We start from the raw sequence: 27,595 nt of genomic DNA, 5'->3' as shown, positions 1-27,595 counted from the left end.
AAAGCAAAGCTGGCCAGCGGGTGTCCCCCCCCCCCCCCCCCCCGCCCCAACACCACACACAGCTAAAGGCCAGCCCAGCTCTGAGGGGGAAGTGCCTCAGGCCCTGGGGGACAGGCTCCAAGGTTGGGGCTCCAGGCAAGATCCTGAGAAGGGAGAGAAGCAGGTTATCCTCAGGCCTTCTTCTCACCACCCCCCTCCAAATTGCAACAGGGAGGTGGGAAGAAGGGGTTTCACCCCAGGATGAAAAGGCTGCTTGCTGGGTAACCGTGCTGACAGGGCACCACGCTTGTCTTCACAAAGGGCAGCCGCAGAGCCTGGTCTGGGAGTAAGGACGTTGCCTTGCTGCCCTGCATCCCTGGGAGGAGTCCTACACCGGGCGCTTGGAGAGGAAGAAGCAGCTGAGGGCTCCTCTACTGGGCCTCGGCCTCTCTCCCCCAAGTCAGACCGCGGGGCTTCTGAAGGTTCGCCAGCTTGTAAGGCTGTGGATATCCGTGACTTGTGAATGTCAGCTTCTGTTCCCCGTTAACTGGGTACCAGAATCCAGCCACCCTGCTGGGCGTGGGAGAAGTGCCCTGAGGACTTAGGGTCCTATGCCTTCCCTCCCCTTTTGACCAGACGGACGGGGAGGGAACGGCGGCGGGGATGCAGAGCTGTCCCTCGCAGCACTCTCCTTCTCTCTCTGGTTCTACCCTTGTCCCCAGTTCCGTCTAGTCTCTGACTCTTTGTCCCGCTCTTTAAGGCTGACTTGGCTTCCAACCTGTTCCGGTCCCCCCTCACCCCCCTCCTTTCTGGGCCCCTAAAGGGGCTGAGCTGGTTAGGCCGCGAGATAAGCACAGCGGTTGGGTAAGGAGCCCAGACCTTTTGAAGACCGCCGCTTGCACAAGGAGTGGCCGGGGCCCCCGCGGAGGGAACCGACGAGCGGGACGGGGCGGGGCTCCGTCGGGGGAGGGCTGAGGGGAGGCGGGGCCGGAGCGGCGACCCGGAGCCTCGGACGGCACGGCGGGTGGGTACCGGGGAGCGGACGGCGGCCGCGTAGTGAGGTGAGGACCCCGCGCCCCCCGGCTCCTGCCTCCCAGACTCCTCCCCATCACCTCGAGGGCCTCTGTGGGATCCCTGGCCCCACTCCGCGCCCGCGGCCCTCCCCTCTCCCCCTCCCCGCCGCGATCAGCCCCTCCCTCCGGGTGCCGGCCTCGGCCCCCTCCCTCCTTGCCCCCTCCCTCGTCGCCGCCGCAGTTGCCCTGCGCTGCCAAGCCCGCCCCCCCTTGCCCCCCCCCCTCCCCCCCCCCCGCCGCACTCCTGCCCCGCTCACCTCCTAGTTCTCAGTCCCGTGCCCTCGAGTCGGGCCTGAGTCACCGGGAAACTGGACTCTGAGTCAGGACGGGAGGTGCAGCACCCGGGCCCTAGCTTGGGGAGGGGGCTCCGTCCGCCGCAGAGAGGCGGAGAGAGGCCAGAACTGATGCTGGGGCGAGTGGCAGTCCTGGTAAGAAGGACCCCGCAGGAGAGAAACTGGGAGAGAGAAGTACGGGCAGAGGCAGAGACAGAAACCTGAGTCAGAGTTGGCCAGAGACAGATAAAACTGAAGATCTAGTTGAAATGGAGACAGAGGCAAGGAGAGGCTTAATGACAGCAAAACAAGGAAGGGGACGGAGATGGATTTAGACGTAGAGATGGAGATGAATGGGGTGGGGACAGGGACAGGGTAGACAGAAAACTCATGGAGACAGGATCCAAGAGAGGTCTAGGTACTAACTAGATCAGGGTCCACCACATCAGGGTGGTGGAATGGGACAGAACCTCAGAGACCTGAGTCCAAAGGCATGGACAGGGTGAAGGAAGGCTTGGAGAAAGCAGAGGTACGGGGTTGTCATTTCACAGTGTGAGTTCCTGCAGGGTGGGTGTTCCAGTTTGCGCACACATATGGGAGAAGATGCTGCAGGTGGGTGCTGAGTGGAGACCCTGGTGTATCCCCGGTCCCTCATCTCTCTGGCCCAGTTAGTTCTCTGCCCCATCCTCACTCCCCAAGTGGCCTCTGCCCAGATGTAGGTACTGCCTAGAGCTCTCTGGACAGCCTGACCAAGGCAGGCAGGATGTGGGGGCGGCCAGAGCTGGAGGGACAGGAAGGAAGTCTGAGCAGAGACAATAGGTGGAAGGGGAGGAGGAACTGGGAACGATCAGGATTAGGATGGCCCGAGCCTGCACTCAGCTCTGGAACCAGTGGGAGTGGGAGGTGCATCTCCCCTCTCCTCCTCCCCTCTCCTCTGTCACAGCTCTGTGCCACAGCAGCTTCATCGTGGGCCCCTCCTCCCCACCAGCCCCTGTCATCCCCACCCCTGCAGGGTTCTGGCATCTTGTCCCAGGCTTGCTGACTTGAGTGTATGCAGAGCTTTGACCCAGACACTGTGTGGGTGGGAGCTAAGGGGCCAACATTCTCACCAAGAAGCCAACTTGCCCGGAGCCTGGAGCAAGCCTCCTCCCCTCCCTGGCCTCAGTTTCCTCCTCTGCAAATGAAGGGGTGCTCCTACAATGGGGAGGCCCTTTCCAATGTTTGGGGTTGGCTCTGCCCCCGGATCACAGGCTTCTGGTCGTTTTTCTCTGGAGGAAGACAGGAGTCTGGTGGCCTCTGTCCAAGCCTCAGACGTTGGGACAGGGAGGGGGAATCTCAGCCTGAGCCCTCCCTTCACCCTACCCCTCCCCCAGCAATGGCCTGAGCCCCCATGGCTGCCCCTCAGGACCTGGACATCGCTGTGTGGCTGGCCTCGGTGCACCTGGAGCAGTATGCAGACGCGTTCCGGCAGCAGGGTCTGGCTACGGCGGGTGCGGCCCGTGGCCTGGGCCACGGGGAGCTGAGGCAGCTGGGCGTCAACGCCACGGGGCACCGGAAGCGCATCCTGCGCCTGCTGCAGGCAGGCACTGCCGAGGGCCCCCCAGATCCCCAGCCCGAAAGTGCCATGGAGCCTTCGCCCAGCCCAGCACCCCCAGCCCAGCCCACCAAGCCTGTGCCTAAGCCCAGGACAGTATTTGGTGGACTCAGTGGCTCTGCCACCACCCAGAGGCCTGGGTTGAGTCCAGCTGTCTGGAGACCAGAGGCATCCAAGAGCCCAGAGCCCAGCCTGAGTCCGAAGTCCCCTACTGTCCCTCCGAGGTCCTCCTCCGAGCAGCCGTCGGCCTCAAATACTGTGGAGATGATGCCCAATGCCATCTACTTTGGCTTGGACTTAAGAGGCGGGGCCCAGACAGCTCAGGACATGTGAGTGGGGTCGGCTCCCTGGGGATCCAACGCTGGGGGCAGGGAGGAGCAGGGCGGGAGGACTTGTCCTTCCTTCTCGCTCCCTGAATGACCGCTAGACCTCTCTCCTAGGGCCCCAGACGGCTCTCAGACAGCTGCCCCCACCCCTGCCCTCAGGCCCACAACGGGCACAGGTAGGTTGGCTATCGTGGGTTGGGGGAAAGGTTGCCCTTCAGGACTCTCATCTGACCTCTTCCCTGTCTCCCCCGTTTCTCCACCTGGCAGTGCACATCATGGACCCTGGTTGCCTGTACTATGGTGTCCAGCCTGTGGGGGTCCCAGGGGCCCCTGACAGAAGAGAAGGCAGAGGTGTCTGTCAGGAAAGGGCTGAACACAGGTGAGTGGTCCATAGAGTGATGATGGCAGGAAGAGGAGCAGGTTGAGCTGGTGGCAGCTGTGTTTCCCATTGGTCATCAAATGTGTGTAGAGCGTCCACTGTGTGCCAACTGGGTTATTGAGATTCAGGATGAATATGACAGACAGACCCAGTCTCCCATTAGGCAGCCTGTGACTCAGTGGAGACAGATAGGAAATAAAACAGGTAGACAAAGAAATGGATATATGACTTAAAATATGGAGAAGTGCCTTTCATTCTTTCATTTAACTATCTTTTTGAGCACCTATTGAATGTCAGATATTGTTGTAAATACTTGGGATAGATCAGAAATCCCTGCCTTTGTGGGAAATTAGTCAAGTAACAATAGATGTAATAAATGAGTTATACCTATGTTGAAAGGTAATAGTGAAAGTGAAAGTGCTAGTCGCTCAGTCGTGTCCGACTCTTTGCGACCCCATGGACTGTAGCCCGCCAGGTTCCTCAGTCCATGGAATTCTCCAGGCAAGAATACTGGAGTGGGTTGCCATGCCCTCCTCCAGTGAAAGGTGGTAAGTGCCATGAAAAAAAATTGAACAGCGTAAGACGGCTGGAAGGGGTGAGGGAGGAAAGGACTGCAGTTTTTCACTAAGAGTTGCCAGAGTGTTAAGAAGATGATATTTGAGCTAAAACTTGAAAGAAGTGAGGGAGTTAGCCCTCTTCTAGGAGAAGAATGTTGCATGTGGGAAGAGTGGCCAGAATAGAGACTTTAAGAAGGCCGTGTAACCAGGGGATCCGGTAGCGATGACAAGGTCAGCAGGGCTGGGGCAGAGAGGGCCAGGCTGGGAAGAGTTGGGGCAGACACTGTCAGAGAGGCAAAAGGAGCCATATTGGGACTTTCGCTTTTACTCTTAAGTGAAATGGGAAGCGAGCTATTGGAAGGGTTTTGACTTACTTTTTTTTTTTTTGACTTACGTTTTAAGAATCCCTCTGGTTGCTGTGTTGGCAGTGATCTGTAGGGGCCAAAGCAGAAGCAGAGAGACTAGTTTGGAGGTTCTTACCACGATCTAGGTGAGAAATCTCAGGCTACTGCTATGAGAGTGGAAAGGGTGAGGAGTGGTTGGTTTGGGTTATATTTTGAAGACAAACTGTCCTAGTAAATTGAAGTGTGACAGAAAAAGAGGAGGCAAGAAAGACTTCAGGGGTTTCCGTCTGAGCCTGCACTGTCCGGTGTGGTAGCCAGTAACCACGTGTGACTGCTGAACGCTTGAAATGTGGCTCGTCTGGTGTGAGCTGTGCTGAAACTATAAAACAACCAAATTTCGAAGACAGTTTGACAGCGCTCTTCTGTGCAACTGAAAGTTCATGGAGTTGCTGTGGTCTGAAATGGGGAAGACTGTGCATAATGCAGGAATAAGGCAGATTCGGAGTTCAGGTTTTGATGTGTTGAACTTGAGGTGTGTAATATATGCCCAAGAAGAAGTGGCAAATAGGCCGTTGGATATACAAGTCTGGAGTTTGGGGGAGAGGTCTGAACAGGAGATCTAGGTTTGTGTGTTGTCAGCATTTAGATGGGTGTATGTAGCTGTAAGTGAGTGTAGGTAAAGCAGAGGACCAAGATAAGGTCCTGGCATACTCCAGGATCGAGAGATTGGGGATAAGAGGAAGAATCAGCAAAAAAAGCTGAAAAGAAACAGTGAAGTAGAAGGAAAATCAGGAGAAGCTGATGCCACAGGAGCTAACTGAAGAAAAGATATAAGGAGGAGGAAGAGGTCAGGTCAGATGAATCCAGTGCTACTGAGAGGTTGGGTAAGATGAGCACTGAGAATTGACCTCTGGAATTGGTGATACGGAGGTTACTCGGGACCTTGACAAGTGCTGGGAGTGAAGGCTTGATCTGTGTGGGCTCAAGAGAGAACAAAGGAGAAGAACTGGAAATATGAAGACAACATTTTTGAGGAGTTTTTCTGCAAAGAAGAGCAGAGAGTTTGAGTGGTTATTGATAGTGGAAGTGGAGTCAAGAAAGGGGTTTTAATAGCATGGAATGCTGTGTATATTCGTAGGTGAATAGGGATGATCTGATAGAGAGGGAAAACTAGTGGACACAGGAGAGAGAAAAGGGACAAAGTCTGGAGTGATGTCCTTGTGTAGGTGAGAGGACTGGAACCAAGTGCCCAGAGGACAGATCAGCTTTAGACAGGGGTATTTATCATAGTACCAGGAGGAAAATGGTGTGTATGTGGAATGGGGCAGATGTGGCGCTGGGAGTCTGCGGGGATTATCCTCTGGTTGCTTCAGTTTCTCTATGAAGTAGGAAACAGGTAGGGTAGAGTGGAGGTTCTTAACCCAAGCTGCACTGCAGCCTGGGGTACTTTGAAAATGACAGACGCCTGGGCCTTGTTTCCAATGACTCAAATTTAAGTGTCTGGCATGGGGCTCACACAGGGCTTCCCCAGTAGCTCAGTGGTAAAGAATCCACCTGCCAATGCAGGAGACTCGGGTTCAATCCCTGGGTCAGGAAGATCCCCTGGAGTAGGAAATGACAATCCAGGCCAGTATTCTTGCCTGGAAAATCCCATGGACAGAGGAGGCTGGTGGCTCTAGTCCATGAGGTCACAAGGATCTAGATGTGACTGAGCACACATGCATGCTCTTGGGGTTCATATGCAGATATGTTTAAGTTTCCCAACTGATTTGTACAGCTGAGGTAAGGAACCACTGGAAAGTGACAGAATAATAGAGGACTTTCTGGGAAGGAATATCTGAAGGATGGAAAGAAGCAGCCTAGGGAAGTGTGTTCCAGGCAGAGGGAACAGCATGGCAAAGACTCTGAACTAGGGAAGAGAATGTAGCTGAACTGTAGTGAGCAAGGCGAAGGCGATGCAGGATGAGGTCGTCAGAGTTGCCCTGGGTCTCTCTGTACACAGTCTTGCATCCACTGGTAAGGAATTTTGATTTATCCTAAGTGTTGATGGGAAGTCATTGTAGAGGTTCCTGCAGGTGCGTGAAATGATCTTATTTGCATCCTTAGTGGGAGAATGACTGGTGGAAGGGCGAGAATGGAAGCAAGTGACTGGTTAGATGATTCCCTTCACCTCGGTGAGAGCTATTGGGAACTTGGTCCAGGGAGAGAAAGGCAAGAACTTTTTGGAGAAAGAACCAATTGGACTTATTGATGAGATAGGCAGCTGTGGCAGAAAGTCATGTGTGTAGTTATTCCTCAACTTTTCCACCATGTAATACTAATGGCAGAGGCAAAGGACTGACATTTTTGAAATGAAAAGTCCGAGTGTGCCCTGGGAAGAAGACCCATGCTTGTGTTTTGGGTTCTTGGCCTCCCTGTTCCCCTGTTTAAAAAGCAGATCTGGTACCTGCCGGGCATTCCACTAGGTGCTGTGGGTGGGGCTGTCCAGGGAACTGGCTCTAAAGTGTGTCCCCCTCTGTCTTGGCCCCCACAAGGCTCAGCAGGCCGGATCTGGAGGCACGTGAGGATGCTGGTTATGCCAGCCTTGAGCTGCCCGGGGACTCCACCCTCTCCCTGCCCACCCTGGACACAGAGACCAACGAAGACCTCATTTCACCCTATGCCAGTTTCTCCTCCACGGCAGACCGCCCCACGCCCCTGCTCAGTGGCTGGCTAGACAAGCTCTCCCCTCAGGGGTGGGGCTGCTGGGAAGGGGAGCGGGGCACGGGAGGCTGGCTGGTGCTGGAGGTCGGGTCTCAAGTGCTCCCAGATCCTAGGACCCCTGGGGTGCAGCCTCCACCAGTTACTGATCTCAACCTCTCCCATCCCCAGAAACTACGTCTTTCAGAGGCGCTTTGTGCAGTTCAACGGGAGGAGTCTGATGTACTTTGGCAGTGATAAGGTAGGTCTGGGAGGTGCTTCATGGGGCCTGGGGAAAGGGAGAGGGAGAGCTGAGAGAGGCTCAGGATTGGAAGGCCAATGCCCCTGTGATGGGGAGGCAGGCACCACGTGACTGATGTCAGGGGTCAAAAGGAGGCGGTTAGCAGCTGTACCCCACTGCTCGCGGAATGAGTGCTGAATCTCATTAAATGTTGGTGCTGGCCCCGGGGGTCAGCGCACATGGCTGGGTTCCTGTCCCATGGGCCAATGGGCTGTCTGTCCCTCCAGGACCCCTTCCCCAAGGGCGTGATCCCTCTGACGGCCATTGAGATGACCCGCAGCAGCAAAGACAACAAGTTCCAGGTCATCACCGGCCAGAGGGTGTTCGTGTTCCGCACAGAGAGTGAGGGTGAGGGCCAGGGCCCCCTGGGTTCAGAGCAGGGCTGGGGAGGCCAGGTGAGCTCACAGCCCACTTCACCTGCTTGCCCATCCCCCGCCAGCTCAGCGGGACATGTGGTGCTCCACGCTGCAGTCCTGCCTAAAGGAGCAACGCCTCCTGGGCCACCCCAGGCCCCCGCAGCCACCTCGACCCCTCCGCACGGGCATGCTGGAGCTGCGTGGGCATAAGGCCAAGGTGTTTGCTGCGTTGAGCCCCGGAGAGCTGGCCCTGTACAAGAGTGAGCAGGTGAGGAGGGCCGGGCGGGGGCCGAGGGGCCTGACCTAGCCCACTCGGACCTCACTGTGCCTGCCTACCACCCCCCGCCCTGACTCTGCCAGGCCTTCTCTCTGGGCATCGGGATCTGCTTCATTGAACTACAAGGCTGCAGTGTGCGGGAGACCAAGAGTCGCAGCTTCGACCTGCTCACACCACATCGCTGCTTCAGGTGGGGCCCAGACTGGCAGGAGGCAAGGCCGGGGGAGAGACATTGAGGGGGGGATACTGGGGTGCAGAGGCTCCAAGGCCTTCTCCTTAGGATGTCAGTGGGTGTGTCCCGACAGGAGTCCAGTGAACAGGGTCAAGGATGTCAGGAGGGGCTGGGCTGGCCCACAGATGGCTGTGGTGACTGCTGCAGGAATGCCCCGGGTGGTGGGGCGGGTAGGGGGGTGGGTGTCCAGGCCCACGGACTGGCTGTCCACCCCTCAGCTTCACAGCCGAGTCTGGGGGGGCTCGGCAGAGCTGGGCGGCCGCTCTGCAGGAAGCAGTAACCGAGACCCTGTCTGACTACGAGGTGGCTGAGAAGATCTGGTCCAATCGGGCAAACCGGCACTGCGCGGACTGTGGCGCCTCCCGCCCAGACTGGGCCGCGGTCAACCTGGGAGTGGTCATCTGCAAGCAGTGCGCAGGTGAGGGCCGGGGCCTTTAGCTGAAATGGGGAGGGGCTTGGGGGCTTGGGGCAGGAGGGCTCAGGGTGCCCATGCCCTTCACACCCTAACAGGTCAGCACCGGGCCCTGGGTTCTGGGATCTCCAAGGTGCAGAGCCTGAAGCTGGACACAAGTGTGTGGAGTAATGAGATAGTGCAGGTGAGAAGTCTTCAGAGGGAAAAAGTGTGTCTCGGAGTGTGGGCTGGGGTGGAAGGAGCATGTGTGAAAAGGCCTTGGGTCCAGCCTGGGGACAGGATTGGAATGCCTGGGGATACAAGTTTCTGTCACTTGCCTCTGCCCTCTGTGACCCTGCAGTTGTTCATTGTCCTGGGAAACGATCGTGCCAACCGCTTCTGGGCAGGGTCACTCCCCCCTGGTGAGGGGCTGCACCCAGATACCCCCCCTGGCCCTCGGGGAGAGTTCATCTCTCGGAAGTACCGGCTCGGTCTCTTCCGGAAGCCCCACCCTCAGTATCCAGATCATAGCCAGCTTCTCCAGGTAGGAGGGAAGGCTGGGGCTAATGGGTCTCTGAGTTGAAATGCCTAAGCTTGGAGTGGGGGCTGTTTTGGAGACAGGAGGACTGTCCCCAGGACTCCCAGGTTGTGTCCTGGGGTTGACAGAGGTCTTTTCTCCCTGTAGGCACTGTGCGCAGCTGTGGCAGGACCCAACCTGCTGAAGAACATGACCCAGCTCCTCTGTGTCGAGGCTTTTGAGGGAGAGGAGCCCTGGACCCCCTCAGCCCTCGATGGCAGCTTCCCTAGTCTCCTGCCCCCAGGTAATCCCCACAAGGCTTCCTCTCTCTCCCTGCAAGAATTCTCAGCCCTGACCTGTGCCTTGGTTCTTCTGGCGGGGGCCCCCAATTACCTCTCAGCTAGGCCATCACAATGGCCCAACTTGGGCAGTTTCCCAACCCTCCAAGTCCTCTAGGCCCTATTTCTTGATATTTGAAATGACCACTAATGACCACTGTCTGGAGTGGATCTGGATGCTTGAGGTGTTAGTGCTGGCCTATCCCTGTCAAGGTCAACCCATAGGTCAGGTCTCACCTGCCCAAGGGAAGTCTGATCATAGAAATGGTCATCTTACACAGGCTGGGCTCGAGTAGCCATGCCACAGGGGCCAAGACACTTACAGGAGGGCCCCTGCTCTGAGCCTTCCACCCAGAGCTTACTTGTTATTCGCTGGCTGGTGGGGACAGGCAGTGGGCAAGGCTGGCTTAGAAGCCTCATCACTGCCTGCCACCTTCTTCTCTGATCTGGATGGTGAGGAGTCCAGCACCACTGGGCTCTACTAGGCCATGCTGCCGATGGAGTTGGGTCCCACTGTTTTCCTCGATTCAAGCACTTCCCCAAGGGGGTCAGGCCGTTCCATTGCACTGGCCTGACAAGACCACGTCTCCTTTCCCTTGCAGACCCCTCCCCTGGCGTGTACAATGAGGTGGTGGTGCCTGCCACTTATAGCAGCTTCCTGTACTGTGGTCCCATCAGCAACAAAGCTGGACCCCCACCTCCTCGCAGGGGCCGAGATGGTGAGAGGGGAGCCAAGGGACGGGAGGAGATGGGCAGAAGCCAGGACGGTTGGGAGTGTTCCCTAGAGGGACAAGGAGGAGAGGACTGGGATAGGACATGCCCTGAAGTGGACAAGGGTGCTGGGATCATGGGGACCATGGCAGGGGTGGGGAGGGGCAGCATTGGCTGATGGTTGAGAGGCTGTGCTTTGAAGTCACACCGCAGGGGGTCAAATCTCAGCTCTGCTGCTTTCTCCCCACCTGACTTGGGCAAGTACTTCAACTCTGAGCCTCAGTTTCCCCATCTGCAAAACAGGAGTGAATGTGAAACTCCCCTCATAGAGTTGTGACGACTACAGGAAATCGTACATAGGTAGAGGGCTTGGCACAGAATGATATCTGGCAAATGGGAATTCTGACAGTGGGGACAGAAGTCTGCTGCCTGCTGACCACCACTTTCCCTCTTAGCTCCCCCCCGACTGTGGTGTGTCCTGGGTGCGGCTCTGGAAATGTTTGTGTCGGAAAGCAGCCCTGAACCCCTCCACCTCATCCAGCCCCAGGATGTTGTATGTTTGGGTGTGAACCCCCCACCCACTGACCCAGGTGACCTCGACAGGTAACACCCACCCTGTTCCCTGAACTTCCCTTTTCCCCTCCTGATCCTGAGCCTGCCAGCCCCCTCACTCACCTCGTCCCTCCTCCCGGACCTCATCTCTCCAGGTTCCCCTTTTCCTTCGAGCTCATCCTCACCGGGGGGAGAATTCAGCACTTTGGCGCAGATGGAGCTGACAGTCTGGAGGCCTGGACCAGTGCCCTGGGCAAGGTGACACAGCTGAGACCCCTCCCCTACAGCTCGCGGGTCCCCTGCACCCACCCTGCCCCCATCCTGTCCCCCCCTATTCCTGCAGCCACTCCCACCCCCGCCACTAACAGCTGAGGTTGACTGAGCACTTACTCTGTGCCACTGTGTTAAACGCTGCCCGCTCAATATCTCATTTAATTTTCACAACAACACTTAGAGGTAAGGATTATCAGTATTTCACACCTAGAGAACTCAGAGGTTACGAAGCCACTCAGTCAAGGTCACAGAGCTAGAAGGCAGCAGCACACACAGGATGGAAGTCAGGCCTCTGTCTGCAAAGCTCACAGGCCAGACTGCACTGTGCTGGGCTCTTCCCACAGAGAGGCTGCCACCTGACTCCCACCCCCTCCCCCAGGCTCAGATCTCCAAATCCACAGCAAAGCTGCCTTCATCTGACCCAACTTCTCTATCCCCAGGCAAGCCACTCTCTCTCCATCCTGCACCCCGCCCCTGGCATTAAAAGTTCAGGCCCTGGAGTCAGATATCCTGGGATTTGAGTCCTCCGACTCCCACGTGTGAGCTCTTCCATATGGGTAGAGTGGGTGTCAAAGATCTACCCCCTAGGGTTGAGGATTAAGTGACACGTGAGGCCCACACTGCCTGGCAAGCCGCAAGCCCTCTATCTGTGGGTGTTGAAGTAGTAATGGCGATGACAGTGATAATCGCTCCCATCCTTAAACAGCTTTCCCCCAAGCCCTGCTCCACCTTCAGCTCATCACCCTGGCATGCCACCTCCCTGTCCCACCACAACTTAGAAAGTTACGAGCTCTGGCACCCTGCAGCTCCTCCCTAACCCCTTCTGGCTGCCCTCCTCTGCCTTGCTTTTCTGAGCGACTCCCATGCAGGTGGCCAGCGACTTGCCCTGGGTAAGGTTCAAGGGCTGTCCTCTGGCCTCACCAGGTCGCATCTGACACTACTCTATAGGAAACGCTCCCCTGCTCTGGCTTCTGACCCCACTCAGAACTCCTCACACCAATAAGCTGTCTCCATATCCTCTAAGGGCTCTGATATGGTCCTCCAAGTCTCCTCTTATTATCTCTTGTTTATTTGCTAAGTCGTGTTTGACTCTTTTGAGAACCCATGGACTGTAGCCTGCCAGGCTCCTCTATCCATTTCCCAGGCAAGAATACTAGAGTGAGTTGCCATTTATTCCTCCAGGGGATCTTCCCTACCCAGGGATCAAACTCATGTCTCTTACACTGGCAGGCGGGTTCTTTGCCACTGAGCCACCACTTTTCAAAAATCCTTTAAGGCAGTGCTACCCCAAGTTGGTCTGTTACCTGGTTCTGGCCGAGGAATTCTCTTATGGCCCATGACAGGTTAAGTATAGAGCTTGAGAGTCACTATTTAGAATCTTTCATAGCAATGTGACAGAATAATTTTATGTGTGGAGTCTAATTTTTAAAAATTGGAGGCTTATATTTTATATGTCATTCTTTTTTCATTTCACTTTTCTAGTAATTCATTTTGTTGTTTTTTAATCAAAGTGTTGGTTAGTGACAGATTGGTAAAAAAATTTTAAATTCCCTGTTCCTTCAGCACAAGTAGCTTGAGAAGCACTGCTTTGAATTACACCTCGAATAGTCCTTTCTCCTTTTTCCGTGAAGCCTCTGCCTGGCCCCCTGGGGGTGGGACTTCCCGGGGCCTCATGACTCTTCGGTCCCAGCATGCAGCTACCCAGTCTGTCTTTCCCTACATCCCAATTAAGGGTATAACACTGCCTGCCTCACAGGGATCTTCTCTGTGTTGGCTGGAGCAAATCGAATTGAACTGCATTTCTTTCTTGTTTTTCTCCATCCATCTCCTGTCTCCTGCACTGTCTTTCCTTTACTCTCTCCCCATCCCTTTCACCCCCCTCTTTCCTTGGCTTTCTCTCCATGTCCTCCTCTGCCTCCCCTTATCCCTCTCACTCTTACTTCTCTCCCCACCCCCTGTCTCTTTCCCTATCCTCCTCTTTCCCATTGTCCTCCTCCTCACAGTGGTTCTCCCCACTGAGCTGTCACCAGCTGTTGGGCCCTGGGCTGCTGCGGCTGGGTCGCCTGTGGCTGCGGTCCCCCTCCCATGCCGCCCTGGCCCCTGGCCTCTGGATGTCTGGGTTCGGACTTCTTCGTGGAGACCATCTCTTCCTGTGCCCAGCGTCAGGCCCTGGCCCCCCAGCCCCTGAGGACATGGTGCATCTGCGCCGGCTACAAGAGATCAGTGAGCAGGGCTGGGGAGAGGGACGAAGGGTGGCTGTGAGGGGTGGGGGTAGTGGACCTTCATGTATTTGGGGTCCCTATGGGAGATAGCAGGAATAGTGGATTCAGGCAGAAGCTCTACAGTCAAATTGCCCAGATTTAGACCCCCCCCCCCCCCCACATCTCCATCACTTGCTGGCTGTGTGACCTTAGACAAGTTACTTAACTTCTCTGTGCTTCAGTTGCCTCATCTTCACAATAGGTACAATAATAGGGTTGTAATGAGTTTCATATAAGGCAATGCATGTAAAACACTTATCACAGAACCTGGCAGGAGGAATCTTACAGGTATTCAATAAATGTTATGTGTTATATATGTTATTGTTATTATCATTCTTTGGAGTCGCTTGCTGGTTGGGGACTGAGAGAAAGGGCTGGGAATTCTCATTTCCTCCTAAAAGAGGAACAGTGTAGGATAGTGTTTTAAAGAGCTGGAGACAAGAAACTTGAGTTCAAGCTCAGCTTTGCCATAACAAGTAATCTGAGCCATGTCACTTAATCTCCCTGAGTTTAGGTGAAACGGGTGTCCCTCATTGCTGGCGGGTTCTTTACCGTCTGAACCCAAAATGGGGATAATAGTATGTAACTCATAAGGTTTAAGGCAGTATTGTTTGTAAACCTCCTAGCATGGAACCTACATACCTTAAATACTTAATGAATATTAATCACTATGATGAAGATGACACTGATGATAATGTTCCTGGTTCTCCTCCCAGGTGTGGTCTCAGCAGCTGACACCCCAGACAAGAAAGAGCATTTGGTTTTGGTGGAGACAGGAAGGTAAGTCTTGCCCCTGTCCTTGACTCTGGGCTGCCCTTCCTAGAGCACAGCTCACACCTTCCACCCAGGCCTGCTGGACCACTGCCCACTTCCTCAAAGTCACTTCCCTAGTCAGGGGCCCTGTCTGGGTTGGATGTTGCTGCCCCCTGCTGGTGTCTCTGGGAAGTCTGATCCTTGTGCTCCTGGGCCTCAGCCTGAGGACTCCCCTGGAGCTGGCTCTGACTCAGATCTCTCGGGTCTCAGGACACTGTATCTGCAGGCAGAGGGCCGGCTAGACTTCTCAGCATGGAACGCGGCCATTGGGGGGGCAGCCAGCGGGGGAGGCACAGGGCTGCAGGAGCAGCAGATGAGCCGGGGTGACATCCCCATCATCGTGGATGCCTGCATCAGTTTTGTCACTCAGCATGGTGAGTGGGTACTGGCTGACACTGAGCTAGTGAGGGATGGGGAACGTGGGCACTGCAGGTCAGCCGGGATTGAGGAGGGAGATGTGTGCATGTGACTTGCCTTCAGAAACTTTGCCTCCAGAGACTGCAATCTGACAGTGACAAGCTGCTCTGCCTTTCTGAATCTCAGTTCCCTCATCTTTAAAGTGGGCCAGGACTTCCCTGCTGGTTAAATGGTTAGGAGTCAAGGCTCCCAAAGCAGGGGGCACAGGTTCAACACCTGGTCAGAAAACAAAGATCCTGCATGCCACTAACATCCCACATGCCGCACAGTACAGCTGAAAACTTTAATAATAATAAAATAGATTTTAAAAAATAAAATGGGGCTATTGGACTTCCCTGGCAGTTCCAGTGGTTAAGACTCCACGTTCGCAATGCAGGGGGCACAGGTTCGATCCCTGGTCGAGGAAGATCCCACAAGCCGCATGGTGTGGCCAAAAAATAAAAAGAAAAAAAATGGGGGTCCTCACAGTCTCATATTCCAGGATAGTGGTAATAGTGAGAGAGCACATGTGAAGCATTCAGGACTTATAGGTGGTTAAGTGAGAAATAGATTTAAGGGACTAGATCTGATAGACAGAGTGCCTGATGAACTATGGATGGAGGTTTGTGACATTGTATAGGAGACAGGGATCAAGACCATCCCCAAGAAAAAGAAATGCAAAAAAGCAAAATGACTGTCTGAGGAGGCCTTACAAATAGGTGTGAAAAGAAGAGAAGCGAAAAGCAAAGGAGAAAAGGAAAGATATACCCATTTGAATGCAGTTCCAAAGAATAGCAAGTAGAGATAAGAAAGTCTTCCTCAGTGATCAGTGCAAAGAAATAGAGGGAAAAAATAGAATTTTCGTGCAAAGATGGACTCAATAAAGGACAGAAATGGTATGGACCTAACAGAAGCAGAAGATATTAAGAAGAGGTGGCAAGAATACACAGAACTGTACAAAAAAGATCTTCATGACCCAGATAATCACAATGGTGTGATCACTCACCTAGAGCCAGATATCCTGAAATGTGAAGTCAAGTGGGCCTTAGGAATCATCACTATGAACAAAGCTGTGAACAAGTGAAGGTGATGGAATTCCAGTTGAGCTATTTTAAATCCTAAAACATGATGCTGTGAAAGTGCTGCAATCAATATGCCAGCAAATTTGGAAAATTCAGCAGTGGCCACAGGACTGGAAAAGGTCAGTTTTCATTCCAATCCCAAAGAAAGGCAATGCCAAAGAATGTTCAAACTACCGCACAATTGTACTCATCTCACACACTAGTAAAGTAATGCTCAAAATTCTCCAAGTCAGGCTTCAACAAACGTGAACTGTGAACTTCTAGATGTTCAAGCTGGTTTTAGAAAAGGCAGAGAAACCAGAGATCAAATTGCCAACATCCGCTGGATCATTGAAAAAGCAAGAGAGTTCCAGAAAAATATCTATTTCTGCTTTATTGACTATGCCAAAGCCTTTGACTGTGTGGATCACAATAAACTGTGGAAAATTCTGAAAGAGATGGGAATACCAGACCACCTGACCTGCCTCTTGAGAAATCTGTATGCAGATCAGGAAGCAACAGTCAGAACTGGACATGGAACAAGGGACTGGTTCCAAATAGGAAAAGGAGTACGTCAAGGCTGTATATTGTCACCCTGTGTATTTAACTTATATGCAGAGTACATCATGAGAAACACTGGGCTGGATGAAGCACAAGCTGGAATCAAGATTGCTGGGAGAAATATCACTAACCTCAGATATGCAGGTGACACCACCCTTATGGCAGAAAGTGAAGAAGAACTAAAGAGCCTCTTGATGAAAGTGGAAGAGGAGAGTGAAAGAGCTGGCTTAAAGCTCAACATTCAGAAAACAAAGATCATGGCATCTGGTCCCATCACTTCATGGCAAATACATGGGGAAACAGTGGAAACAGTGAGAGACTTTATTCTTTGGGTCTCCAAAATCATTGCAGATGGTGACTGCAGCCATGGAATTAAAAGATGCTTACTCCTTGGAAGGCAAGTTATGACTAACCTAGACAGCATGTTAAAAAGCAGACATTACTTTGCCAACAAAGGTTCATCTAGTCAAAGCTATGGTTTTTCCAGTAGTCATGTATGGATGTGAGAGTTGGACTATAAAGAAAGCTGAGCGCTGAAGAATTGATGCTTTTGAATTGTGGTGGTGGAGAAGGCTCTTGAGAGTCCCATGGACTGCAAGGAGATCCAACCAGCCCATCCTAAAGGAAATCAATCCTGAATATTCATTGGAAGGACTGATGCTGAAGCTGAAACTCCAATACTTTGGCCACCTGATGTGAAGAACTGACTCATTGGAAAAGACCCTGATGCTGGGAAAGATTGAAGGTGGGAGGAGAAGGGGATGACAAAGGATGAGATGGTTGGATGGCATTACCGACTCAATGGACATGAGTTTGAGTAAGCTCCGGGAGTTGGTGATGGACAGGGAGGCCTTGCATGCTGCAGTCCATGGGGTCGCAGAGTCAGACACAACTGAGCGACTGAACTGAACTGAACTGAAGTGTTCCATAGCCACTCTTATTGGGGCGTGGGCATGGAAGGAGGGGGGCCCTCAGATGTGACTGGAGATGCAGAGCTATGGAGAACAGAGACAGCGCAGCTATTAGGCAAGAGCCAAGCTGAGCAGCAAAATCCTTGAGGGTCTGAGTAGAATTATTCTGTGTGGGAGGGTTTTCCAACCATAAAGGATGAACTATGCAAGGAGTTCCCTGAATTCTTTGTGAGTTTTTGGCCTCTGCTTTTTTCTCTTTACCGAGTAAGGATCGAATTGATTCTTTTCCCCCAGCAAACTCTCTTTAGAAGGCTGGACTCTTGAGAAGAAAATTCTCAGAAAACTAAGTAGGACAGTAAAGGGGGAAAAGGCACATCCATGTGCCTACAAATAGTTGTGCTTACTACACAGACAATGGATAGCCAGTGGTTAAAGACATCCTCCATGCCTTTGCAGTAGCCTCATGTACTGACTCCCCAAACTTACTAGACCCCATCCACTTCTCAGCCTCACACGTGTTCCTAGGAGGATTGAAGTCAGAGGCCCAGTGAAAAGCCCTGGAGAAAGTGTGGGTGTTCTTCCCTGCTGCTCCACAGATCTTACACTGCCACTCTTCATTCAACACATATTTATTGAGCTGCTCCCCTGTGCCAGCCACGGCAGGTGGGGCAGTGAACGAGGAAGGTTCTGTGAAGCTCAGAGACTAGTGGGAACGATGGGTAATAATTAAGAACACAAATACACTCAGTTCTCATGATTCATGGCAGTTATAAAGTCACTCAATCACTGGATCAATGAATGCTGAACTGTCGCCCCAGTGGAAATACAGGGTTAAGTTCCTGGGAAATTCTGGTCATATTTTCATCATGTAACTTTGCTTTATGTGTGCTTCTGTTTAAAGACACTTAGAATTTTTTTCAGTTTTCATCTTCTTTTCCTCTCTTTTTAAATTGAATTATAATTAATTCACAATGTTGTGTTAGTTTCAGGTGTATGACAAAGTAATTCAGTTATATGTGTGTGTGTGTGTATAAATATATAATACCTATATTCTTTTTCAGATTCTTTTCCATTATAGGTTATTATAAGATACTGAGTGTAGGTCTGAGCTTTCATCTTTAAAATTTTTTTATTTTATTATTTTTTTTTATTGAAGCATGGCTGATGTAAAATATTTGATAAATTATACGGGTACAACATACTGATTCACTATTTTTGAAGATTGTACTCCATTTATAGTTATTCTAAAATATTTGCCACTTTCCCTGTTATACAATATATCCTTACAGTTTATTTTATACCTAATAGTATACCGCTCCTCCCCTATTCCCTCTTCATACTAGTCACCACTAGTTTGTTTTCTGTATCCATGAGTCTGCTTTAAAGACACTTTATTTACTATACAGCTGATTCGTTAACTTTGAACTAGCTGCCAGCAGTACTGTAACTTATGCCTGAACAAAGTCATCTGACACACGTGTTTTCTCCACAAGGCCTTCTGGTACTTAGAACACTAGACAGCACTTCAGCCCTAAGTTGGGAGCCATTTTAAACAGTGAAATTCCCCCCCAAAAGAAGTACAAGAATGCAAAAATATGTGGCTCTAAATATACCATTAGTATGACACTTGTTTACCGCTTGAGGCCTTAGCTGGGAAAATGTTCATCAGGCAACTGAAAATTTTCTCCATTTGCACATGTTCACAGGTAACTGCAGAGTGCCACAGGTATTGATTTGGGGGTTCCAAATACATTTTAGCAGGTAGATGAATTCATAAATTCAAAACCTGTGAAGAACCTGTCCTGAGTGTGATATGATTTCATAGAGTGCTATTTAAAGATCAAAGTGGTGAGGAGAGAAGGGAGCTGCAGTGTGATGGCATGGTTAGGGATGGGCCTTCTGAAGGCGAGGGCTGGAGTAGGGACCTGAGAAGCAAGACCAGAGAGGCTGATTTCTGTCTGACCCTCCTACCCCCAATAGCCACGTACAGGAAGGGGGGGGTGGGTCACAGACAGGGCACTGGGTGAGTGATAGCCGGTCTTGGGCAGTGGTGAGCTGAGATGCTGGCTGTTCGCAGGGCTCCGGCTGGAGGGCATATACCGGAAAGGGGGTGCCCGTGCCCGCAGCCTGAAGCTGCTGGCTGAGTTCCGGCGGGATGCCCGGTCTGTGAAGCTCCGACCAGGGGAGCACTTTGTGGAAGATGTCACCGACACGCTCAAACGCTTCTTTCGAGAGCTTGATGATCCTGTGACCTCTGCACGGTTGCTGCCTCGCTGGAGGGAGGCTGCTGGTAGGTACTCCTAAGAGCCTCATGGGCAACTGAGACCCGATCAGCAACTCCACACTCCCCCAGAATCACTGAGGCTCCCTTGTGGGATCGGGCAGCTCCCGCCCCAACACTCCTGGCACAGTTGGCCGATCACCCAGGGACTCAGCCAGGGAAAGGTGGGAAGGGGCAGACACACATCCATCCTGGGTTTGTTTCTCTAAAAATCCCTCTGTTCTTCTTTCCCCGGCCCTCTCCACCCCTTGCCCATCACGTCCCCAGAGCTGCCCCAGAAGAACCAGCGCCTGGAGAAATACAAAGAAGTGATTGGCTGCCTGCCACGGGTCAACCGCCGCACACTGGCCACCCTCATTGGGCATCTCTATCGGTCAGTACAGCCAGACCCCTGCAGGCTTCCCCCTGACCCTTCGTCACCTCTGTCCAATCCCTCACTTATATTCACATATCCATCCCATAGACAATTGTTCAGTGAAGGTGTAACAGCATAAAGGTTCACAGGATGGACTTTGGGGTCAGACAGACCTAGGCCTCAATCTGACTCCACTATTCTAGCACATGACTTTGGATAAATTATCTGTTTTCTTTGAGCCTCAGTTTCCTCATTTGTAACAGGAAAATGGTATAAGGTACAGAATCCATCTCATGGGCTTCCCTGATGGCTCAGTGGTAAAGAATGCTCCTGCCAATGCAGGAGACCAGGGTTCAATCCCTAGTCTGGGAAGATTCCCTGTAGTAGGGCAGGGCAGCACACTCCAGTGTTCTTGCCTGGAAATCCCATGGACAGAGGAGCCTGGTGGGCTACAGTCCAGGGGGTCACAAAGAGTCGGACATGACTCAGCAACTAAATCATCACCACCACCATCCACCTCATAGGTTATATGAGATTTAAATGACGTGCTGGTTGTAAACGTCTTACTACAGCACCTGGCATATATGTGGTAAGCATTCAGAAATGGTGTCAGCAAAGGATTAGATGTTGGAGACACAAAGAGGAATAAGATGCAGGTCTACCTTTACCAGTCTATTGGGAGAGACAGATTTTTTTAAATGATTCTAGGATGAGCCTCAGTTGTATGGTACTGATTACAGACTGGACAATTATGGCCTCTGGGCCAAATCCAGCTCATTGCTTATTTTTGTAAATAAAGTTTTGTACATAAAATGTAAAGTCATACCCATTCTTCTATATATATCCCATGGTTCCTTTCACATGACCAGAGCAGAGTTGAGGGGTTGTGACTGATGGTACAGCATGAAACCCTAAAATATTTACTATCTATAAACTTACATAAAAAGTTTGCTGACCCCTATATATAAGCCTGGCTCTCCCCTAGACTGGGAGCTCCTTGAGGGCAGGGTTGTGTCTAACTCACTGCTATAGCCCAAGTGCTTAGCCCAGGCACATAGCAGGGACTCAATAATAAGTGTTTGCCGAATGAGTGCTGTACCTACCCGTGACCCACACACCCCTCCACAGGGTGCAGAAGTGTGCTTCTCTGAACCAGATGTGCACGCGAAACCTGGCACTGCTGTTCGCGCCCAGCGTGTTCCAGACAGATGGGCGGGGGGAGCACGAGGTGCGAGTGCTGCAGGAGCTCATCGATGGCTACATCTCTGTCTTCGATGTAAGCTTTCCCGACCCCTGACCTACGGCCCCTCTCCTTGGACGCTGGATCCTGCTCGTCCCGACAAAGCCCTAACCTCACCCTCTAAAGGCCCCCTGCGCCAGGAACTCCGTCCCAGATCCCTGGGCCCCGTCTCCTGTAACCGCACTCCTAACATCCTTGCCCCTTAGCTCTCAGCTCTTCTGGCCTCTCCCCCTCTCCTCCAGGGGCTCTGGTCTTGCACATATCTCCGGGCTTACCCCCTTTCCCGGCAGCCTCCCGCTAACGCACACACACACAGACACAGATACACACACACCGTTTTGGCTCTTCCACAGATCGACCCTGACCAGGTAGCCCAGATTGACTTGGAGGTCAGTCTCATCACCACCTGGAAGGATGTGCAGGTAACTTGTCCTGACCCTAGACTCCTGAGTGGGCCAGGAGGGGACATTGAGATAGGAAGGTGACCTTCAGCTTCTGGGCCACAGGAAACCCAAGGAGAGGAGCACCTTGAGGAGGGGTGGTTGGTTTAGGATTTGCTCCATTTATTCTACCCTGAGGGTTCTTCATTACAAAAGGGTGGCAGGAGCACTTCAGTTTCAGGTGTAGAGATCCAAAGAAGGGTTAGCTAAGTTAGACAAAGAGGTGAGAAGAATAATAAATGCTGTAGCTAACATCTGGGGACAAATTATATTCCAAGCACCTGTAATCTCACTTTAGTGCCACGCAACTCTAGGAGGTCAGTGGTCCCATTTTTTCAAAGGAACTGAGGTTTGAAGGGTCACTTATTCAAGGCTGTACTGTAGCAAGAGGCAGAGTTGGAACCCAGACTCCAACCTGTCTTCTCAAGCGCTACTGTACACAGTGCCACCATGCCTGGAGTTTCTTCTCTTTAAAGGGCCTGAGGGATGTTTGGGATGAGGGTTCAGAGGAGGCCTCTTTGGGGGAAGCACTCATGAGACAACCTAAGGGGTCCTCTGACCTTGATTCTTTGTACTGTCTGTGTCCTCCTCATTTCTTTACTCCTCCCCTCAGCTGTCCCAGGCTGGAGACCTCATCATGGAGGTCTTCATAGAGCAGCAGCTCCCAGACAACTGTGTCACCCTGAAGGTGAGTCCTGAGGACACAGGAGGGGAGATGAGAGGGTGGCGGGGAGCAGGGGCAGTGGCCTGACCCGCATGGGTCCTCTGCTTGTGCCCTGACCCCAGGTGTCCCCAACACTGACTGCTGAGGAGCTGACCAACCAAGTATTGGAGATTCGGGGGACAGCAGCTGGGACGGACTTGTGGGTGACATTTGAGATTCGAGAGCACGGGGAGCTTGGTGCGTATGACAGTGCATGTGCACGTGCGTTTGGGGTGAAAGTCACCAAGACTTCTGGGTTACCAGATGTGCAGCTGTCCTCTCGGTCTTTTTTTTTTTTTTTTTTCTTTTTGTATTTATTTATTTGTTTGGCTGCGCCATGTCTTAGTTGCATCAAGTGGGATTTTTAGTTGTGGCATGCAGGACCTATTCCCTGACCAGGGATTGAACCTGGACCCCTGCATCGGAAGTGTGGAGTCTCAGCCACTGGACCACCAGAGAAGTCTCTACTCACCCTTTCTCAATACTCTCTGTTCTCTTGTCTTTCGTGGGTCCCAAAGACCCTTGGTTTTTCACTTCAAAGGAGGCGTCTCTTTCTACTTTGCCCAGGCTTCAAATGCTGGAGGGACTTGGGGCTCAATCCTCGACCCTCTTCCTTTCTATGTGTGTTTCCTTGGGTGAGCTCATCCATTTCTGTGGCTCTAAATGCCACTAATAAGCTGGCCCCAAATGTTTATGTGTGGTCCAAACCCCTTCTCTGAGCTCCAGACTCACATAGCCAGCTGCCCGCTTGACACCTCCACTTGTACATCTTCTAACATCTCATGTTTTAAACGCCTAAGACCAGGACTTCCTGGCAGTCCAGTGGTTAAGACTCCACACTTCCAACTAGAGGGATGGAGGTTTGATCTCTGGTTGGGGAACCAGTGGTCCCACATGCCACATGTACAACCAAAAAAAAAGTAAATAAAAAATTCTAAGGCCAAACTCAATTCCCAACCCCCTCCCCTGACACAAAGCCCAAACCATTTCCTAGTTTTCCTGACTCAGTCATTGAATCAGCATTCACCAGTTATCAAGGCCAGAGACTTGGGAGTCCTCTGGGACTCGTTCTGTTCCTTAATCTTCATACCTACCAGCTAACTAGTCCTCTTGAGTCTAAATGTATCTTTCTAAATTTACCACTTCTCCATCTCCATTGCTACCACTTTAGTTGAAGTCACCATGATCTTTCTGCAACCCAACACTAACCACGAAAATGTAGAGCTCCATAAAGGGCCCAGCTGGCCAGTGTCCCTTCTTGCGTTCCAACAATCCATTTTCTACACAGCAGTCAATGAGCATGTTTAAGCATAAATCACATCATGCCACTCCCGTGGTTAAAACCTTCCAATGGCTTCCCATTGCACTTAGAATTCAAACCCTTTATTCTAGCCCACAAGACTGAATATCTGGCACTCACTTATTTTTCAGATTTCATCTCAAATGACGTGTTTTCCTTGCTTCAGCCACGCTGGCTGTTAAGCTCCTCAAGCATATCTTTCCTAACTCAGGGCCTTTGGTGCTGCATTTCGTCGTCCCTGGAGTCTTCTTCCCCCATCTCCACATGGCTTGTTCTTCCCAATCCTCCAGGCTCTGTGTCTCATCTTCAAATGCTTCCTCTGAAAGGCTTTGCCTGGTCACCCTATCTCAGTAGCTGCCCCATTTCTCTCTCTCAGGTTTTTATTGTTTCCTTCAGAATAATGGTTTGTCTTTACCTCGTTTACTTATCTGTTACTCTCGGCTGCCTTGCTAGGCTGTGGGCTTTGTGAAGGCAGGCTGGGTGTTTTAAGCTTCCTACTGTATCCCCAGGGCAGCCCCGTGCCTGGCACAGTCAGTGCTAAATTACATCTGTGGCTGGCTGGACAAATGAATGAGTGACTGGTGGGCAAGGAGGAGGGGGCGCCAGGCTGTGGATGGATATCTGGTTGACACCTACCATCACCTTGCCCCCTAGAGCGGCCACTGCACCCCAAGGAAAGGGTCCTTGAGCAGGCCCTCCAATGGTGCCAGCTCCCAGAGCCCTGCTCAGCCTCCCTGCTCCTGAGAAAAGTTTCTCTGGCCCATGCTGGCTGCCTCTTCACAGGTGAGCCTCCTTCTTCAGCCCAGCACCAGACCCCGCCCCCCCGCCTCTGGCCTCTCCCAGGGACCCTCCACCTAGCCCTGCCCTGCCCCTCTGTGCCCAGGTATCCGGCGTGAGAGCCCACGAGTGGGGCTGCTGCGGTGTCGGGAGGAGCCACCCCGCTTGCTGGGAAACCGCTTCCAGGAGAGGTTCTTTCTGCTGCGTGGCCGCTGCCTGCTGCTGCTCAAGGAGAAGAAGGTGGGCCCTGGGCGAGTGTGGAGGGAGGCTGGATGGCTATGTGTGAGGAGCCCTGACTGCTCGATCCTGTCACTCCCCAGCCCATTTTTCCATCAGTCTCATTGCTTGCCTGGCCTTTTGACCTCTGTGACCCTTTGACTTCACACAACTCCAGTGCTTCCATGGTTTCTTGACCTCCTTAACCATGATCCTTCTCTCTCACCGTTCAACCTCACTGCCGGCTTTCATGTTGTCAGAGCTCTAAACCGGAACGAGAGTGGCCTTTGGAAGATGCCAAGGTCTACCTGGGAATCCGCAAAAAGTTCAAGCCTCCCACCCCGTGAGTTTTTTCCCCCAGTCCACCCTTCTAGAGCCTTCATGCCACCAACCCTCTGGCCTTTCTGACCACCCATCACTGGTCTCCTTTGCTTCTCAGGTGGGGCTTCACATTGATCCTGGAGAAGATGCACCTGTGAGTACCTCCCAGCTAGACTCCCTGTCCTCCAGCCTTTCCTATCCTCCACCCCTCTAGTTGTGACCCCTTCCCTCCTGGTGATCCCACTCTGATCACCCCCAGCTACCTGTCCTGCACAGACGAGGACGAGATGTGGGACTGGACCACCAGCATCCTCAAAGCCCAGGTAAGGGGAAGGAGGGAGCTGAGAGCCAGGTCTGTGGGCCCAGCTCTACCCTCAGCACCTCCCATGCCCACCGGTGCCTCCCCTCGCCCTCTCTCCAGCACGATGACCAGCAGCCAGTGGTCTTACGACGCCATTCCTCCTCTGACCTTGCCCGTCAGAAGTTTGGCACCATGCCTTTGCTGCCCATCCGTGGGGATGACAGTGGGGCCACTCTCCTGTCTGCCAATCAGACCCTGGTGAGGTTCCCCTAGCCTGCCCAACGCCTCGGGGTCCCTGCCCATAGCCTGGCCACACTGCAGGAGGAAATGGCATGTGTGCCAGCCTGGTGCCCCCTCTGCCTTCTCTGTGCAGTTCCTGCTGCCAGGCCTCACTGTGTCTCTGTGTCTTTCCCTCCTTGCCTCCCCACCCTACCTGTGCCCAGCGGCGACTTCACAACCGGAGGACCCTGTCCATGTTCTTTGTGAGTACTGTGCCTGCTCCAGTCCTGTGCCTGTCAGCCCTGTGCTCTGTGCTGCTGGAGCCCATGTGCTCTCTATTTGTCTGATGCAGGCCATCCGTGAGTGTGTGTGCGGATGGACAGAGTGTTGCGACCTGAAGGAATGAGGAAAACAAGGGATGGTAGGATGCAGTGAAGAAAGGGGGAAGTGGTCACAGGATTTGAGAAGTAGAAGGAAGAGGTTAAGTGAATGCATTTTGGAGTCAGACAGACCTGGGTTCAAGCTCCAGCTCCACCATTTACTTACTGTGTGGTCCTGGGCAACTTACTTAACTCCTCCGTACCTCAGCTCACTCACCTGAAGTGTATCCATCATACAGGGCTGTTTTTGACATCATACACGCAAAAGTATTTTTGCAGCATCTGGTCAAGAGGAAGAGCTCAATAAATATTAGTGATTAATAATCTGGGAACTCTAACTCTGTGCCTGCCTCTGGTTACCCCATTCTCATCCAGCCAATGAAGTCATCCCAGGGGTCTGTGGAGGAGCAGGAAGATCTGGAGGAGCCTGTGTATGAGGAGCCGGTGTATGAGGAAGTTGGGGCCTTCCCCGAGTTGACCGAGGATATCTCCACCTCCTTCTCTACCCCACGGGAGCGGACAGCCAAGCTGGAGACCCCTGTCCCCAGCCAGAGGTCCTTTGATCAATATCTTCTGTCCAAAGCAGGCCCCCAGGGCTGGGAGGAGAGGCCGCCTGAGCCCCCTCCGGGCCCCCCTTCCAAGAGCAGCCCCCAGACACATGGGTCCCTGGAGGAGCAGCTACTCCAGGAGCTGAGCAGCCTCATCCTGAGGAAGGGAGAGACCACCGCAGGCCTGGGCAGCCCTTCTCAACCCTCCAGCCCCCAGCCCCCGAGCCCCAGTGGCCTTCCGACACAGACACCTGGCTTCCCCACCCAAACTCCCTGCACTTCAAGTCTACCCCCCAGCCAGCCCCTCACATGACTCTGGGACAGCGGTCTGAGGGGTAGGTAATCAAAGACCCAAGCTCTCCCCGTGGCAGACACTGCCGGGGCACGTCTGCCCTGGCTAGAAAGACTCTACAGAGTCCAGTCTGGTGCTGTGGAAGGAGCACAGGGCCAAGAGCTCCCGAGACAGCATCCGGCTCAGAAAAGAGGCAGGTCATGGCTCCGCTATCAGCCTCTGCTGACTCACCTGTACCATGAAGTAACTGAAATAAGCAGAACAATGAATGTCAAACTGTTTCTCAGAACTATAAGCCCCACATAGTTTCCCTCAAGAAGGGCAATTCCTGCTTTATGTATTTGATATGTAGGGGTTCTGTGAGAGATTTGGGGTTTGAAAAGAATTGTTTTATGCATTAACGGTAAGAAGATTTGGAAGGCAAACTTTTTTTTTTTTTTTTGGCCACACCACTCAGTATGCGGGATCTTAGTTCCCCGACCAGGGATCAAACTGGCATACCCCTGCAGTGGAAGCATGAAGTCTTAACCATTGGACTGCCAGGGAAGTCCCTGGAAGGCACAAATTTGAATGATCTCCAAGTTTATCCTACCCCACCTTCAACATTCAGAAACTACAGTGAAGCCCTAGAGTGGGAGGTTGATTAGGGTTGGGAGCTGGGGCAAAGAGAAGCCCAAAAGGATAGGTCACTGTTAATAAACCTTGAAACAAAAAGGCTGCCATTCATTCATTCATTATTCAACATGTATATGCTGAACACCTAATTGGTGCCAGGTCTTGGGGATATAGTGTGAACAAAAGAGATGGGGTCCTTGCTTTAATGGAACTTCCACTGTAGAGGGAAAACAGAAAATGCACACATAGAATCAGCGCTGTGAAAGAACTAAACCAAAGTGATGTGCTTGAGGAGGTGGCACTGGGCTGGGTGGAAGGGTTTCTGTGAAGAGCTGAAATGTAGGAATAAGAAGCCAGGCATGTGGAATGCTGGGAGAAGGATCACTCCAGAAGGAATGGAAAGGCAGTAGGTATGAAGGCTCTGCAATGGGAAGGCACTTGGCATATTGGGGG

The 27,595-nt window shown here is 52.5% G+C and overlaps 1 protein-coding gene across 4 annotated transcripts; it reads left to right on the top strand.

The window, feature by feature from the left end:
- Positions 1-959: 959 nt before the first annotated feature.
- Positions 960-27,244, top strand: ARAP3 (ArfGAP with RhoGAP domain, ankyrin repeat and PH domain 3). Of its 4 annotated transcripts, none has more exons than XM_061151575.1 (33): positions 960-1,040; positions 2,698-3,247; positions 3,359-3,420; positions 3,512-3,623; positions 7,059-7,259; positions 7,396-7,465; positions 7,732-7,852; positions 7,944-8,128; positions 8,221-8,327; positions 8,588-8,787; positions 8,880-8,965; positions 9,122-9,304; positions 9,446-9,581; positions 10,218-10,334; positions 10,782-10,929; positions 11,034-11,136; positions 13,155-13,374; positions 14,129-14,192; positions 14,436-14,599; positions 19,232-19,444; positions 19,703-19,808; positions 20,919-21,066; positions 21,384-21,452; positions 22,084-22,158; positions 22,257-22,371; positions 24,128-24,256; positions 24,357-24,490; positions 24,727-24,809; positions 24,906-24,941; positions 25,047-25,110; positions 25,209-25,346; positions 25,532-25,570; positions 26,063-27,244. In XM_061151575.1, the coding sequence occupies exons 2-33, from the start codon at positions 2,715-2,717 to the stop codon at positions 26,546-26,548; spliced, it is 4,647 nt and encodes a 1,548-aa protein (XP_061007558.1). In that variant the 5' UTR covers positions 960-1,040; positions 2,698-2,714; the 3' UTR covers positions 26,549-27,244. The 4 variants fall into 4 exon arrangements, with proteins under 4 accessions (XP_061007558.1, XP_061007562.1, XP_061007561.1 ...); XM_061151579.1 differs by having other exon boundaries at positions 25,462-25,570; positions 26,063-26,273; XM_061151576.1 differs by lacking the exon at positions 960-1,040 and adding an exon at positions 1,913-1,936 and having other exon boundaries at positions 2,730-3,247.
- Positions 27,245-27,595: the final 351 nt, after the last annotated feature.

Source organism: Dama dama, chromosome 9 (assembly GCF_033118175.1).
Source record: "Dama dama isolate Ldn47 chromosome 9, ASM3311817v1, whole genome shotgun sequence".
In the NCBI taxonomy this organism is placed as follows: domain Eukaryota; kingdom Metazoa; phylum Chordata; class Mammalia; order Artiodactyla; family Cervidae; genus Dama; species Dama dama.
Note: the sequence above shows the minus strand (reverse complement) of the source record. Positions and strands in the feature narration are given on the sequence as shown.

Excerpts from the sequence above, each read along its gene's own strand:
- ARAP3 (XM_061151575.1), top strand. The coding sequence starts at position 2,715 with ATGGCTGCCCCTCAGGACCTGGACATCGCTGTGTGGCTGGCCTCGGTG. Across the intron at positions 3,421-3,511 it reads CAGGCCCACAACGGGCACAG|TGCACATCATGGACCCTGGT; the intron begins GTAGGTTGGCTA and ends TCCACCTGGCAG. Across the intron at positions 3,624-7,058 it reads CAGGAAAGGGCTGAACACAG|GCTCAGCAGGCCGGATCTGG; the intron begins GTGAGTGGTCCA and ends GGCCCCCACAAG.